Here is a 16411-nt window from a genome sequence, read left to right as displayed (position 1 = left end):
AGCAAAAAAACGCAATAAAGTGTATATTGGTTGGTTTGCGCAAAAATTATAGCGTATACAAAATAGGGGATAGATTTATAGCATTTTTTTTATTTTATTTTTTTACTAGTAATGGCGGCGATCTGCGATTTTTATCGGGACTGCAACATCGGACACTTTTGGGATCACTGGCATTTATACAGCAATCAGTTGTATAAAATTCACTGATTACTGTAAAAATGTCACTGGCAGGGAAGGGGTTAACACTAGGGGGCAATCAAGGGGTTACCTATGTTCCCTGTTTGTGTTTCTAATGGTAGGGGGAGGGGACTGACCTAGAAGAAGTGACGGATCGTGGTTCCTAGCTAAAATGAAGTCACAATCTATCATGCCTCTCAGAACAGAACAGGTATTTGTTTGCTTGCACACACTCGTCCTTATTCTGCCTCTTGTGCCAGCGATCGCTCGTGGCCAGCGGTCATCGCGACCATTGGCCACGAGCATCGGCACCTCCGCTGTGCCTGCTATCCCGTCGGCTCGGGGATCGTGCCGGCCTGCCTCAGTAAAATGACGACGGCTGGTTGACAAGCGGTTAAAAGATAGGTTCACTTTTGGAGAATATTACACATTGCACCAGTATTAAGGGTGTAACATATAACATGCTTCAAGCCAAGTCAATGTAGCTTTAAAGAGGAAGTAAACCCTGATGGGTTTACTTCCTCTTTGATTCCCTGCAAAGGTAAAGCATAATGGACTATTATGCATCGCATAGTAGTCCATAATGTGTCACTTAACTGACACAGGAGCCAGCGAAGTCACCGCTGTCCCCTGTAGTTTCGAGCGTCCATCTTCTTGGTGGGTCTCCGTGGGTCTCGCTGCTCCGGCGCTGTGATTCGCCGGAGCAGCGATGACATCACTCCCGCGCATGTGCACGGGAGCCGCACATGCGCCGTAGACAGCGGTGACTGTCTTCAGGTAAATATCTCCTAAACCGTATAGGTTTAGGAGATATTTCTTGGACCTACAGGTAAGCCTTAATCTAGGCTTACCTGTAGATCAAAGTGGTTTGTAAGGGTTTACAACCACTTTAAGTTAGGTTAGGTATACACAGCCTTCTGGAAGCTGAGTGTCTCTTATTGTTAAGAAAATCTGATTTACAAAATTCAATTAGAACTGTATTTTTTCAGACAGTACAATTATTCCCTTTTGCTCATCTCTCTTAAAGCGGAACTAAATTTTCACTGTCACAAACTGAGAACAGATAAGCTCTTTATTGCAGAAGAGACATGCAATAAAATAAACCCACCTGCCTGCTCACAGGGTTCTCCAGCATGTGCAACTCAGCTTGCATCTTTGGTACAGTCCCTGTGTTCCGGGATGACTGACTCCCCTTAGTTCCACTTTATTAAAAGTATCCACTCCCCTATGTTCTACTTACCTGATTTTGAAAGCTGCAGCCCAAAATTCCTCCAAAATCTTCTGGATGATTTGAAGATTGCTGTAAGCCAGGTGGTAACTTCCTGTACTCTTCAACTGTGCTGCATGCTTATTGGTGTAACACCCTCTAGTTAGGTAGGTACTAGAGTGAGAATTTTCTAGCAGAGTAGGTACATTTAGGCCGGCCTAGCTGGTGGCTAGGCTTGTTTTCATTCTGGGCTGGGAATGGTTCAGGGTAGCAGCTGGTGACTAACAGGCAGCATCACTGAGACCCCACTCTTATTTCTAAAGCTTGTGAGAAAGATCTGCAAAGAGAGGAGGAGAGGTGGAGCTGCCTGGAGTGTTTTGGGGAGCCCTGACCAATCCCCAACCTGGATTGCCAGGAGTCAGCCCTCCATAAAGACCTGGGGTCAGCCCAGCTGGGGAGGAGTTGTCGGGTGGACGAGCTGGAATGAGAGAGTGTGGAGGCTCTTGGGCCCACAGGGAGCTCCCCAGTCTGAAAGGGGGGGGTGACCCTGGGCTGGGGCTCGGTGCATCCAAGAGGAGTGACGAGATCCTGGGAGGAGAGGCACGTGAGAGAGCAAGGAGAGGACAGCAGGAGAGAACAGTTCTAAGAGTCCCCAGGGAGACAACTGGTCTCAGCCTGGAGGGCTGGTGAGTGAGCACAGTTGGGAGGACTGGGGAGGTTGCAGTTTGCTAAGGGTGCAGAATCAGAAGAGAGGACAGTGGGAAGGGCAGTGGAAAGAGGTCTTTGCAGCCATGCTGTCTGGCAGGGCCTGAAGAGAGGTATCTGGAAGTAGTAGCTGAATATAAGACAGTTAGCACCTGAACTATATTTCTACACCACAGGGGCCTGAGGTCCATGCCTGCAAAAGGCAGTTCATTGTGGCCAGCCTGAAGTAGTGTCAGGCCTACCCATGTGGTGCTAGCTAGTCTGGAGGAGTAACAGTCTGCAGCAAGGGAAGTGCTGGTGGAGTAACAGTCTGCAGCAAATGAAGTGCTGGAGGAGAAGATTGGAGTGTATATAGAGGTCCCAAGCAAGTTTGCACTGAATATTCCTGGGCATCCCATAATTCCCAATTTTCCATCCAAGTTTGATTCCCTCAAATAAAAATATAAAAAAACAAAGCTATGGACTGTTATATGTCTCTGAGTGACTGAGAGATGAATGTCTGACTGGGCAGGGTGACTGGTGAACCAATACATTCAGCATCCCCTATGGGGGCATGGCTACATCAGTTATATTGTTATACAGTTATATTGCTCCCCTCTATGTCATGGTGTAGAGAAGGAGAAGGTTTCTGTGGATCTATCTTGTTTCTGATGCCCTGATACATTAGGGTGAGTGAACGTTGTCACCCTAGACCAGAATATAGGCAGAATTACCGTGTGAAAGTAAACAAAAATAAAACTAAATGCAGCCAACACATCTAAGGACTGGTAAACTGCAATATCAAGAATGTTTGTTTTATAATTTTTGTTGCTTAGCTTACGTCAAAAGTAAACTAAAAGTACGGTTATCCTTTAAAGTGATTGTAAGCGATCACCTAGTAAACAATCCAAACATTTTTGTATAGATATAAATGTAGCGCCGGCTCCTGAAGAGCATGCGCTATGTGTTTTTGTAATTTAATATTCCTGGAACCACAGTTTGGTTTTGGGTTCAATTACACCAAATTTTGGTCTCAGTACCAGTCTAGCTGGATTGCACCATGTTCTGCTTGGCCATAGGTGGCGCTGTCATCTCTGGCAGGTGTGAAAACTTAGTCCAGTTAGGTGCATTGAGTGTCAATTCTTTCTCGGAGCCAGCCCAGTGGGAGTGTTCTCTTACTGTGCATTCTGGGAGAGGGTACTTAAGGTGCTGACATCACGTGCTTCGGGGTTCTGGTCCAGAAGTGCTTTCTTTCTGTTTGGTCCTGGTCCTCCTGACCAGCCCTCAGGGCTCTCATGGCATGGTGTGCGGATCCACCCAATTCTGAGTCTCGGGGCTGGCTGGCCCGAGGCACAGTAACTGGAAGGAGGATTCGGAGGTGTTCCGGTGCCGTCTCAGTTTGTGGAGAGGCACAGCAGCTGGAGAAGCATCCAGGGGTGGACTCTTTGGGGGAAGGCCACGCAAAAGGCTGGCTTCTCAGAAAGAGTCTGGAGGCTTAGTTGAAAGATCACAGGCGAATCTGGTCTCATATGGTATCGCCGGACCGGCTGCAAGATACTGGTATAGTACGAGGGTTCTCTAAGTTTGTCTACATCCTTCAGTTATTCAAGTGTCCTACAACAAGTCTGTGGCAGAGACTTTATTCAAGTGTCCTACCACAAGTCTATGGCAGAGACTTTACTTTGTTTGAGCACTCTATTGGCTGCTAGGCCTAGTGCGAGAAGGACTATCCGATAAGGGTGGGGATCCAGTTGTGAATGGCTATTCTCTGGATTTTCTAACGGGAGAGACTTTTCTATTTGACTAAGTTCCAAGAGTACCTGGACTTTCTACCTAAAACCCTCTAACCCCCATTGAGAGACTGCGTTTTTTATTCCTTTTTTGCAAATAAAAATCCCTCAAGTGGATCTGGTGTCAGTCTCTGCAGTTCTTGGGCCATCTACCTCGTGAAACCCCTAGACATACAGGAGGTCAAGAAAGTAGCGGTAAGCCCAATCAAATCAGCTGCTCCTTCGGGGGTCAGTGCTGCATAAAAATATATTATAAATCTCTTTTTTATAAATGATCACATTCCCTCTGTTCTCAGCTGCATAAAAGCTGGGGGAGGAGAAGCAGCAGCACACTGAACTTCCCAGTGAATGGCTGGGCATGTCAGGACAAATATGATCATTGGAGAGCAGGCTGAGTTTCCAGCATGGCTAGAGAACTGACCATGGGGTTCTCCTGCTTAGTGTGGTCAGTTTTAAATAGGAAAGCAGTGGGACTGGCAGGAACACCAGGGATTTCACATAAAGGAAGCATACAAAGAGAACAGGATACTTTCCCATACAAGTACATGGCACAGCAGGTCTATATTAGGAATATGACATTTTGGGTTAAAAAACTCTTTAAGTTTGACTGTGGACAAAAGCTCGTATACACTATTTTATTGATAGCAGAATTCCAGGATTAAAAAATAAGATAAACGTGTGACTAACCCAGTAGTTAACATAAAAAGCAGATAGAGGTGGCAATGGTAAAGAATTATTATTTTATTTTTTTTAAAGAGATGGGAGATGTGGTTTTAACTTTTGCTAAATATACCTGAAGAGTGGATTTTGGTATAGTGGAGTGTGATTGCTTTGAGCCTGGCTTCACACTTGTGTTCTGCTGCATTATACAAATTTTGCCTTGTTTTGGGGTATTCTTCTATCCTGTCACAAGCGATCATTGATGTCTACTCTAAATGCAACCAGCTATACAAATTGATTATGGTGCATCTGTTAAGCACATCCCAGATGCTTCATGCAACAACTGGTTGGTGAATGGATCAAACCAATGTGCACATGATAAAAAATAATGTTTCTCCATGTATTACAACTTGTTCCCTGGTAATATGCAGATAATAAACCCCCTCCACTTTACCCAATGGAAGAAAATATGTTTGCTGCTGTTAATTTTATGCAAATTTTATGCTAATGTATAACTGCACTTTATGAAAAAAATTACACATTCGTACTTGTCCCAATAAAATCTAAAAATATGATGTATTACCTATAGTCCTATTCCATACTTCCCAACATATAAAGGTTGGATAAAAAGTTTAGTACATCATACCACTTTTGGTAGTAAAATAGTACATTTTGTATAGAGATTTACACATTGGGCCCCATTCCCACCTGAAACACACACTGAAATATAAATTTCCACGCACATTCCCAGAACACTGGGAAAGTTGAGTTTTACTAACTTTATTCTTTGTGTCATGTATTTACATGTGTTCATTAACTAAGGGTAACATCAAAAATTTAAAAACATTTTAAGATCATATTCAGAGAACAAAATAAATAAATGTATACACATGGAATACCTGACAACTTTATGAACCCATTTGAAATGTAAATCAGTAGTGCCTTGCGTCCATAAGTATTTTACTTTTTTGTTTAATCCACCTTTGGGAATAGAGTTTAGAGGAGTCTGTAGAAAGGTGTAAAAAAAAAAAATATATAAAAAAATTGTATTTTTAAAAGAGAAGCGATAAGGCTACTCTAATCTTTCTGAAATTCAATTTTCAATCACACTGTATTCTTCTCTTTCCTCTTGGCAGGTCTTTGGGGGCTAGTGAATAATGCTGGAATTGCAATTCCTATGGCCCCCAATGAATGGTTGACTAGGGAAGATTTTCGCAAGGTACTGGAAGTCAATCTCTTGGGAATGGTAGATGTTACAATCAATTTGCTTCCTCTTATCAGAAAATCCCAAGGACGCATTGTCAATGTATCTAGTATTGCAGGAAGGGTAACACTATGTGGAGGTGGTTACTGCTTATCCAAGTATGGAATAGAAGCTTTTTCGGACAGCCTAAGGTAACTTGTTTAAATTCAAGTACATGGTGTACCCACAATAGTGTAAGGCTGGGTTCTCACTAGTGTGAATTGGAATGCAGGTTCTCCGCTGCGGCTCCGGTGTAAATTTGCACTGGGTCTTGTTGCAACTATTGATCTGTTTGAGGTCCAAATTCAGCCAAAGATTCAGGCTGAAATTAGACCTGAAACAGTGAACAGGGATACACCAGACCCCTTCTCTGAGCCACATGCAGCTTAGATGTGAACCCAGCCTAAGTAACTGACAGCTTTCCTACATGCTGTATTTTAAAATGTAATATCTGTAGGATCAGTGATGCTAAATAAGCTGCTAGTACTTAGCATGTAAAAAGGAAAATTAAATGTGTATGCAACATGTATGCAATATGGTATGTATGCAAATGGTATAGGGAAACCCACTGGATGTACTAACACTGAGCAGAAGAGAGACTAATATATTTGTTGCTCACTATTTCTTGAGATAGATATAGATATAAATATAGAGTGAAATACATACAGTATCTCACAAAAGGGAGTACATCCCTCACATTTTTGTAAATATTTTATTATATATTCTCATGTGACAACGCTGAAGAAATTACACTTTGCTACAATGTAACAAAGGAGAGGGTTTCAGCATATCAGGTTGACACAGTGCAGTAGCCACATCCTTAAGATATGATGAAAAAAAGGAAATATTCCCCTTTAATGGGACTTTAAAGGCCACATACATTGATATAATATGAACAAATAGTTTATTGGATATACATAAAAGTTTACGATCAAATAGAATGATCGATATTAAAAAAATCTAAATTCTTACAAAGTGTGTATATATATATATATATATAAAGAAAACAACAAAAACAAAGAACAACAATTTACATGAAAAAAGTAACAAAGAGATAATAATACTCTCCAGTAGATAGTAATCCCCGGTACCCGACGTGTTTCTGGTTAAACACCTTCATCAGGGGTATAGAATAGAGGTAGATATAGCCATAAATTGTTTCTACTCATGTAAAGTGATTCCATAAAGAAAATCGGTGAGGTAACTGTTCCAATGGGGGTGTAGATGGACACCAACCAAGCAGTAATATAGTCTTGGAACAAAAATTTCCCAGATGTTGTTGATCAAGTGGGCAACAGCAAATGAATTCCAGCAATTTAGCTGAACTGGTAATAAAAGGAACACAGTACCAAAATTACATGACACGTAGAAAAGTTTTGCTTGCTATAATAGTGAGAATGAAAAGAAAAAACAAGAAAGAAAAGAGAGGATGAGTGGTGCTTGTAATATTTAATATGTAATATTTAGAAATTATTACTAAACTATATGGTGTAAAGAACACTCATCTTTGGAATAATTATAATATAGATGAAGTAGGGGTGCAAAAGATATATATTTGTTTACCAGTGTCCGCTTTGTGTAGAAAATAGGGAAGGTGGCTAACAAGAGCTTTCAATAAGGCTCCAGGTAAGTAGATGGCACCAAAAAATCCTTGTTTTCATCAGTCATCCATAAGGGAGACAAGACAACCATTCAGGGGACATATACAACATCTAAATATGCATGGTCATCCACAAACGGTTTATGCAGCATAAGTGAAGGCCATCAAAGTAAATGTACTTACAAATATGCTTGAACAGGTCTATATGGTTGGCGTCACCCCCACTCTGCAGTGACTGGCAGAGCAGGAATCTATTTGTATGATGGCAAAAAAAGCCAGCGCATGCTCATTAACTCGCCGCAAGCGAGTGACGAGAGGGCGCACCCGCAAGCGGCATCTGCGCATTTGATGTGAATGGAACACAGCTCATGTCTCCCTAGATTGGGGGAGGCGGTGCTATGCATGCCAAGTATGAAACCATCCCAAAGGGGCGGTATTCTATACCAATAGATTGCATCTCTGTTGCAAACTTGGAAGGAAAGAAAAGTAAAATTAGAAAAATAATGGGACATGTGTTCTAATTGCCAGAGTAAAAGGTTCCAAAAAGATAGATAATTATGTGCTGTTCCTCGGACTTATACAAATGCTGGTAACTTGTCCATATACATCCCCATAGACATAATGCCACCTAGTGGAAATAAAGAAGTACAATAACAAAACAAAAAACATACAAAATGTAGAATCACTACAGGTATGAATATATCCATAGCCTCTGGCACTGTGTTGATTGCACAGGAATGTCTGATCAATTAGACCAGTGGTGGAGGTGTGCTCAACCCACGAAGTCACATGCATGCGATTCGTTTTCACTCAAGACACCTGGGATCACTTTCTCTTTGTTTGAATCAGAGACTGTTTACATTTATTTTATGTGTATTATTATTCTTTAGCGCTGCATTTACCTGTTTTTATGTTTTTAATACAGGGATTTGAATATTGACCCTTAATGTTCAGCTGCTGTTAGTATTTTGTAATATTGCGCTGATTTGTTTTCTGTTTATAGCTTTGCTGCAGAGGTTGAAGGTGTGGGGGGTCAGCCTGTCAGTGCTCAGATCATACACCGCACACTGCATAAAATTGGCCTGCATGCCTGTCATCCCAAAAGGAAGCCTCTTGTAAAGATGATGCACAAGAAAGCACGCAGTTTGCTGAAGATAAGCAGACTAAGGATATGGATTACTGGAACCATGTCCTGTGGTCTGATAAGACCAAGTTAAAATTATTTAGTTCATATGGTGTCAAGCGTGTGTGGCGGCAAGGTGAGGAGTACAAAGACAATTGTGCCTTGCTTACAGTCAAGCATGGGTTGGGCTGCATGAGTGCTTCCGGCAATTGGGTGCTACAATTCATTGAGGAAACCATGAATGCCAACATGTACTGTGACACACTGAAGCAAAGCATGATCCCCTCCTTTCGGAAACTGGGCCTCAGGGCACTATTTCAACATAATGACCCCAAACACACCTCCAAGTAGACCACTGCCTTGCTAAAGAAGCTGAGGGCAAAGGTGATGGACTGACCAAGCATGTCTCCAGACCTAAACCCTATTGGGCATCCTCAAACGGAAGGTGGAGGAGCGCAAGGTCTCTAACATCCACCAGCTCCATGATGTCATCATGGAGGAGTGGTAGAGGACTCCAGTGGCAACCTGTGAAGCTTTGGTGAACTCCATTACAAAGGGGGTTAAGGCAGTGCTGGAAAATAATGGTGGCAACACAAAATATTGACACTTTGGCCCCAATTTGGACATTTTCACTTAGGGGTGTACTCACTTTTGTTGCCAGCTGTTTACACACTAATGGCTGCGTGTTGAGTTATTTTGAGGGGGCAGGAAATTTACACTGTTGTGCAGGCTGTAAACTTGCTACTTTCCATTGGTGCAAAGTGTGATTTCTTCAGTGTTGTCACATGACAAGATATAATAAAACATTTACAAAATGTGAGATACTTGTGTGAGATACATTATATATATATATATATATATCTATATATATATATTATGCTGTGTATATATTTAGTACTCCCCCTGTAGGGGCTGCTGGTAACTGACTCTCCTATCCCTGCAATACCTGGCAACATGTATTTCTCCACTTGCAGCCAGACACAAGAAGTCAGTCCAGTTTATTAGGGTATAAAAACTTGGATAGGATGAAGGGATTTATGGGATGCTCAGTAGATGATGAACACAGCAAAACTTTGGGGGCAATCTTAATCTCTCTCTCTGTACAAAAAAACCTGAACTGCTTCCTTCTGTACAAACCCACAGTCCTGGATAGGTTAATAGCAAGAGTTTAATACAGACTAAGGGCCCTAGCTCCTTTTGGAAAGTAGCACAAACTTGAGGTGACTGCTTGCATGAGCATTCCCCTCCCTACATGGATCTGGTTCCAGCTTCATTACTCAGCAGGTCCTTCTTGGAAGCTCAGCACAGAATGCTGTAGAATTAAAGCGGTTCTGCACTCATAATAATACATTTGCCCATTCTGTTGCCTCTAGACCGTACATTTGATAATGCCACATGTAATAGCTGAAATCACGCGAGATTTCGGGTGTATTAGCCGAAATCTCGCGAGATTCCGGGTGCATTAGCCGCAATGTCTCCTGGGATTACTTGGACGAGATCCCAGGAGACAGTGCGGGCTTCAGCAGGAAATGATGCTGATCCCCGCAAGAGACCGCCCATCGCCGCAGGGGAGGAAAATAAAAAACTACGAATTACAAAAGGTAGATTAATAAAAAAAAAAAAAAACATGTGGCATTATCAAATGTACGGTCTAGAGGCAACAGAATGGGCAAATGTATTATTATGAGTGCAGAACCGCTTTAAGTAGCAAAAGCCCCTTACAGGCTAGGAACCCTCTGGCCCTATTTAAATCTTAACACAGCTTGTTGCACACTAAATGTAGAAGTCCTCTCTCTCTCCTGAAGGACTGCTCTCAGCTCTTCAGCAAACTACATGCAGAACATCTCTCTTCTCCCCTGAAGAACTGCTCTGAGCTCCACAGCCTACAGACACCAGCAGCCCTCCTGGCTGCTCTGGAGTTCTTCCAGGACAAGGATAAAGGATTAAAGCGGGAGTCCGCCGGGACTCCGCGTTTTTTTTTTTTTTTAAAAGCCAGCAGCTACAAATACTGCAGCTGCTGACTTTTAAAATAGTGACACTTACCTGTCCAGCGCGCCCGCGATGTCGGCACCCGAAGCCGATCTCTCGATCGTCTCTCGGGTGCTGCCGCCGCCATCTTGGGTATGGGAATCAGGAAGTGGATCCTTTCGGCTTCATTTCCCGGTTCCCTACTGCGCATGCGCGAGTCGCGCTGCACAATAAGGATGGACCCGCTGCCTCTGGGATCTGTGTGTTTCCCAGCAGGCAGCGGGGGACTTTCGGAAAGGGGGGTAATCTACGCCCCTTTCCGCAGAGAGCTATCCTGGAAGTGGGTGCAGATACCTGTACTGTACAGATACCTGCACCCCCCTCCCCCCTGAAAGGTGCCAATTGTGGCGCCGGAGGGGGGGTGGGTTCCGATGATCGGAAGGTCCACTTTAGGGTGGACCTCCGCTTTAAGCACAGTGCTTCCGTTAGGCAGCCGACTTTCTGATAAAAGTGATCTCAGTGGCGCATTCGCTGTGAGATCACGTTTATAGGTTTTGGGAGAGGTGCCCCCCTCTCACCACTTCTCAGTCATTTTCAAGCTACTGGAGCCGTCGGTATGCCCGGAACAAATCCGATACGGCCAATAGCTATGCAGGCACTCAGCTCCCCCCCCCCCTGGAGGAACGGAGCAACCTCCGATGTCACTTCCTGTTCTTGGGCTTAAAGAGATATAATATGAATAAAACTGATAAAAAAAATAAAGGGACAGTGTAAAAATAAAAAATAAAAAGTAAAATAAATAAGAAAAAAAACATTTCAAGCACCTTGTCCCTCCGTGCACGCACACAGAAGTGAACGCATACATAACTCACGCCCACATATGTAAAAACGGTCTTCATACTACACATGTGAGGTATCATCGCGATCGTTAGAGTGAGAACAATAATTTTAGCATAGGAACTCATCTGTAACTCTAAACAGGTAACCTGTCAACATTTTTAAAGTGTCACCTATGGAGATTTTTCAGTAGCGTAGTTTGTCACCTTTCCACGAGGGTGTGCAATTTTAAAGCACGACATGTTAGGTACTTAGCGTAACATCATTTTTTACATATTACAAAAAAAAAATGGGCTAACTTTGCTTTTACTACTGTTTCACAAAAAATTGCGCTTGAAAGAATGCTGCGCAAATACAGCGTGACATAAAATATTGTATTTTATTCTGTAGGGCCTTTGCTAAAAATAATTATATAATGTTTGGGGGTTCTACGTAATTTTCTAGCACAAAATACAGATTTTTACAACAAATACCAGAAAGGGGCCTGGTCTTTAACTACTTTCTGACCGCCAGTAGTCAAATGATGGCCAGGCGGCGCACCTATTGTGGTGGGAGGCCGTCATATGATGGCCTCCCATTTAAACAGGGAATGCGCGGGATCGTGCGCGTGCATCCCTGTTTCTCCGTGGCGGCGTGTCACTGAGACACCGCTCGCCACCGAAAGGGGTAAACAGCCATTGGTTATGGCTGTTTACCACGTGATCGGCCGTGATGAAGTCACGACCGATCACAGATGGTCCCACCCCCACTGTGCACGGCGCATGCACGTGAACAGCGGTGGCGGCGTGTTCCCCGGGAACACTGCTCGTCACCGAGGCTGGTAAACAGCCATTGGCCGGCTGTTTACCCACGTGATTGGCTGTGATCCTTTCACAGCCGATCACTAAAATGTAAACAAACCGCGGTAACGAGATGTTACCGGGTTCTCCTCCTCACACACCGATCGTATGTGAGGAGGAGATTGCGGTAACATCTCGTTACCGCCTACAGTGTACACCAATCACACTGATTGCCCCCCCCAATAAAGAGGACCTGTCACCACCCCTCATAGTACCTGTCACTCACAGTCCATCAGAGTACCTGTCACAGTCCATCAGAGTACTTGAGTACCTGTCACAGTCCATCAGAGTATTTGAGTACCTGTCACAGTCCATCAGAAGACCCGAGTACCTGTATCAGTCCATCAGAGTACCCGAGTATCTGTCACAGCCCATCGGAGTACCTGAGTATCTGTCACAGCCCATCAGAGTACCCGAGTATCTGTCATAGCCCATCAGAGTACCCGAGTACCTGTCACGGCACATCAGAGTACCTGAGTACCTGTCACAGCCCATCAGAGTATCAAGTACCTGTCACGGCACATCCGAGTACCCGAGTACCTGTCACGGTCCATCAGAGTACCCGAGTACCTGTCACGGTCCATCAGAGTACCCGAGTACTTGTCACGGTTCATCAGGGTACCCGAGTATCTGTCACGGTCCATCAGAGTACCCGAGTACCTGTCACGGTCCATCAGAGTACCCGAGTACCTGTCACGGTTCATCCGAGTACCAAAGTACCTGTCACAGCCCATCAAAGTACCCGAGTACCTGTCACAGCCCATCAAAGTACTCGAGTACCTGTCCCAGTCTATCTGAGTACCCGAGTACCTGTCACAGTTCATCTGAGTACTTGTCTCAGTCCATCTGAGTACCCCAGTACCTGTTACAGTTCATCTGAGTACCTGTCACAGTTCATCTGAGTACCTGTCACAGTTCATCTGAGTATCCGAGTACCTTCAGAGTACCCAAATACCAGTCACCAAGCCATCAGAGAACCTGTCACCAGGCCATCAGAGTACTTGAGTACCTGTCACCAGGCCATCAGAGTACTCAAGTACCTGTCACCAGGCCATCAGAGCACCAGAGTACCTATCTGCAGCTCATCAGAGTACCCAAGTACCTATTTGCAGCCCATGCCTCATAGAATATACGTTGGGGTGTTTGCTTTCCAAAGTGGGGTCATTTTGTGGGTAATTTCCCTGTCTTGGTGCCCCAGGACCTTCAAAAGTGTGATAGGTAGGAATGAAATGAGATGTGTCATTTATGCTCCTAGAACGCCTGAACGTACTACTTCAATGTTCGGCCTCTCTATGTGACCAGGCTGTGTAAAAGTCTTACACATGTAGTATCACCATACTCGGGAGGAGTAACAGAATGTGTTTTGGGGTGTCATTTTTGCTATATACATGCTATGTGTAAGAAATATCTTATAAATTGACAACTTTGTGTAAAAAAAAAAATGCGTTTTCATTTTTTTCCACATATTCCAAAAACTTCTGGAAAAAAATGAACCGTTCAAAAGACTCATTATGCCTCACAGATTGTACATTGGGGTGTTTGCTTTCCAAAATGGGGTCATTCCATTCCATTTTCTTGGTACTCCAGGGCCTTCAAAAGTGTAATAGGTGGTTGAGAAATGAGATGCGTCATTTTTGCTCGTAGAACGTCTGAAGATACTACTTCAATGTTGGTGCTCCTGTGGCCAGGCTGTGTAAAAGTCTCACACATGTGGTATCGCCGTACTCTGGAAGAGTAGCAGAATGTATTTTGGGGTGTAATTTGTTGTGTGCATCTGCTGTGTGTGAGAAATAACCTGATAATATGACAATTTTGTAAAAAAAAAATAAAAAAATAAAAAAAAATCTTAATTTTGCAAAGAATTGTGGGAAAAAATGACAACTTAAAAAAACTCATCATGCTACTTACTTAATACCTTGGAATGTCTACTTTGTAAAAAGGGGTCATTTGGGGGGTATTTGTTCTTTCCTGACTTGTTAGTGTCTCAAGAAATGAGATGCACCTGATGTACTGAAGGCCTGATTAGATGTTATCAATTTTCAGTGATTGGCACCATAAATTGTAGACTGTATAACTTTCACAAAGACCAAATAATATACACTAATGTGGGTTATTTTTACCAAAGATATGTAGCAGTATAAATTTTGGCCAAAATGTATGAAGAAAAATTACTAATTAGCAAAAATTTATGCCAGAAACAAAGAAAAATGATTTTTTTTCTCAAAATTTACGTTTTATTTTATTTATAGCACAAAAAATAAAAAAACGACTAGTGATTAAATACCACTAAAAGAAAGCTCTATTTGTGTGGAAAAAAGGACGCACGTTTCATATGGGTACAGTGTTGCATGACTGAGTAATTGTCATTCAAACTGTCAGAGCTCTGAAAGCTGAAAATTGGTCTGGTCAGGAAGGGGGTGTAAGTGCACTATATTGAGGTGGTTAAGTAGATAGATAGAATTTATATCTAGATACATAGATACAATATATATAAATATATACAAACTTTTTTTTTTTTGAGAGGTGTATTTATAGGCTAATGCTAGTTGCCTTTTAACCACTCAAATCTACTGCAGATGAGTGTTAAACATGCTTATTCTGGGTCATTGATTAAGAAAGTACTAAAGCAAGAGATGGCCAAGTAACAAACATTATCAGGAGAAAGCCGTAATGACAGCCTCCATATTGTCTATATACAGTATATGTTTCCTTTTAGTAAATCCATCAGTGACCCAAAAGCTTTAATACTTAATAGAATTTTGGTCCAAAGTATTGTTATAAGAGGGTCAAACTTGACTTTGTAGTCAGTAAAGGACAGCTAAGCAATTGCAAGTGCCATCTTTGTCATAGAAGGTTTCTTTAATAAGGGTCATTATTAACCACTTCAGCCCCGGACCAATAAACACCTTAAGGACCAGAGGTCTTTTTCCAATTTCGCACTGCGCTGCTTTAACTGGTAATTGCGCGGTCATGCAATATTGCACCCAAACGAAATTTGCGTCCTTTTCTTCCCACAAATAGAGCTTTCTTTTGATGGTATTTGATTGCCTCTGCGATTTTTTTTTTTTTGCGATATAAATGGAAAAAGAGCGAAAATTTTGAAAAAAAAAGATATTTTCTTCTTTTTGTTATAAGAAAAATCGAATAAACTAAATTTTAGTCATACATTGAGGGCAAAATTTATTCAGCCACATGTCTTTAGTAAAAAAAATGTCAATAAGCGTATATTTTTTGGTTTGCGCAAAAGTTATAGCGTCTACAAACTAGAGTACATTTTCTGGAATTTACACAGCTTTTAATTTATGACTGCCTATCTCATTTCTTGAGGTGCTAAAATGGCAGGGCAGTACAAACCCCCCCCAAATGACCCCATTTTGGAAAGTAGACACCCCAAGGAAATTGCTGATGGGTATGTTGAGCCCATTGAATATTTATATTTTTGTCCTAAGGGATTGAATAATGAAAAAAAAAAAATATATATATATATATATATTCCGCTACTTCTCCCGAGTATGGGGATACCACATGTGTGGGACTTTTTGGGAGTCTAGTCGCGCACGGCACCCCGAAAACCACCACCTTCAGGATTTCTAAGGGTGCAAATTTTTGATTTAACTCCTCACTACCTATCACAGTTTCGAAGGCCATAAAATGCCAAAATAGCACAAAACCCCCCAAAATGACCCCATTTTGGAAAGAAGACACTCCAAGCTATTTACTGAGAGGCATGTTGAGTCCATGGAATATTTTATATTTTGCCACAAGTTGCGGGAATATTACAAACTTTTTTTTTTTTGCACAAAGTTGTCACTAAATGATATATTGCTCACACATGCTATGGGCATATGTGAAATGACACCCCAAAATACATTCTGCTGCTTCTCCTGAGTACGGGGATACCACATGTGTGGGACTTTTTGGGAGCCTAGCCGCGTACGGGACCCCGAAATCCAAGCACCGCCTTCAGGATTTCTAAGGGCATACATTTTTTATTTTACTCCTCACTACCTATCACTACCTATCACAGTTTTGAAGGCCATAAAATGCCAAGATGGCACAAAACCCCCCCAAATGACCCCATTTTGGAAAGTAGACACCCCAAGCTATTTGCTGAGGGCCATGTTGAGACCATTGAATATTTTTTTTTTGTCCCAAGGGATTGAATAATGACAACAAAAAAAAAAAATGTTTACAAAAAGTTGTCACTAAATGATATATTGCTCACACATGCCATGGTTATATGTGAAATTGCACCCCAAAATATATTCCGCTACTTCTCCCGA

At 42.3% G+C, this 16411-nt stretch overlaps 1 protein-coding gene across 2 annotated transcripts in view; it reads left to right on the top strand.

Moving 5' to 3' along the window:
- The window catches only part of LOC143983615 (retinol dehydrogenase 16-like), a 74850-nt gene that overhangs the window by 41470 nt on the left and 16969 nt on the right, over positions 1 to 16411 (top strand). For both annotated transcript variants that reach the window (XM_077483533.1, XM_077483534.1), the window contains one exon: positions 5655 to 5913. In XM_077483533.1, coding sequence (XP_077339659.1) covers positions 5655 to 5913 — 259 coding nt within the window. The remainder of the gene's footprint in view (positions 1 to 5654; positions 5914 to 16411) is intronic.

Source organism: Lithobates pipiens, unplaced genomic scaffold (genome assembly GCF_037356315.1).
Source record: "Lithobates pipiens isolate NorthernLeopardFrog02 unplaced genomic scaffold, aLitPip1_a1.2 Scaffold_16, whole genome shotgun sequence".
NCBI lineage: Eukaryota > Metazoa > Chordata > Amphibia > Anura > Ranidae > Lithobates > Lithobates pipiens.
Note: the sequence above shows the minus strand (reverse complement) of the source record. Positions and strands in the feature narration are given on the sequence as shown.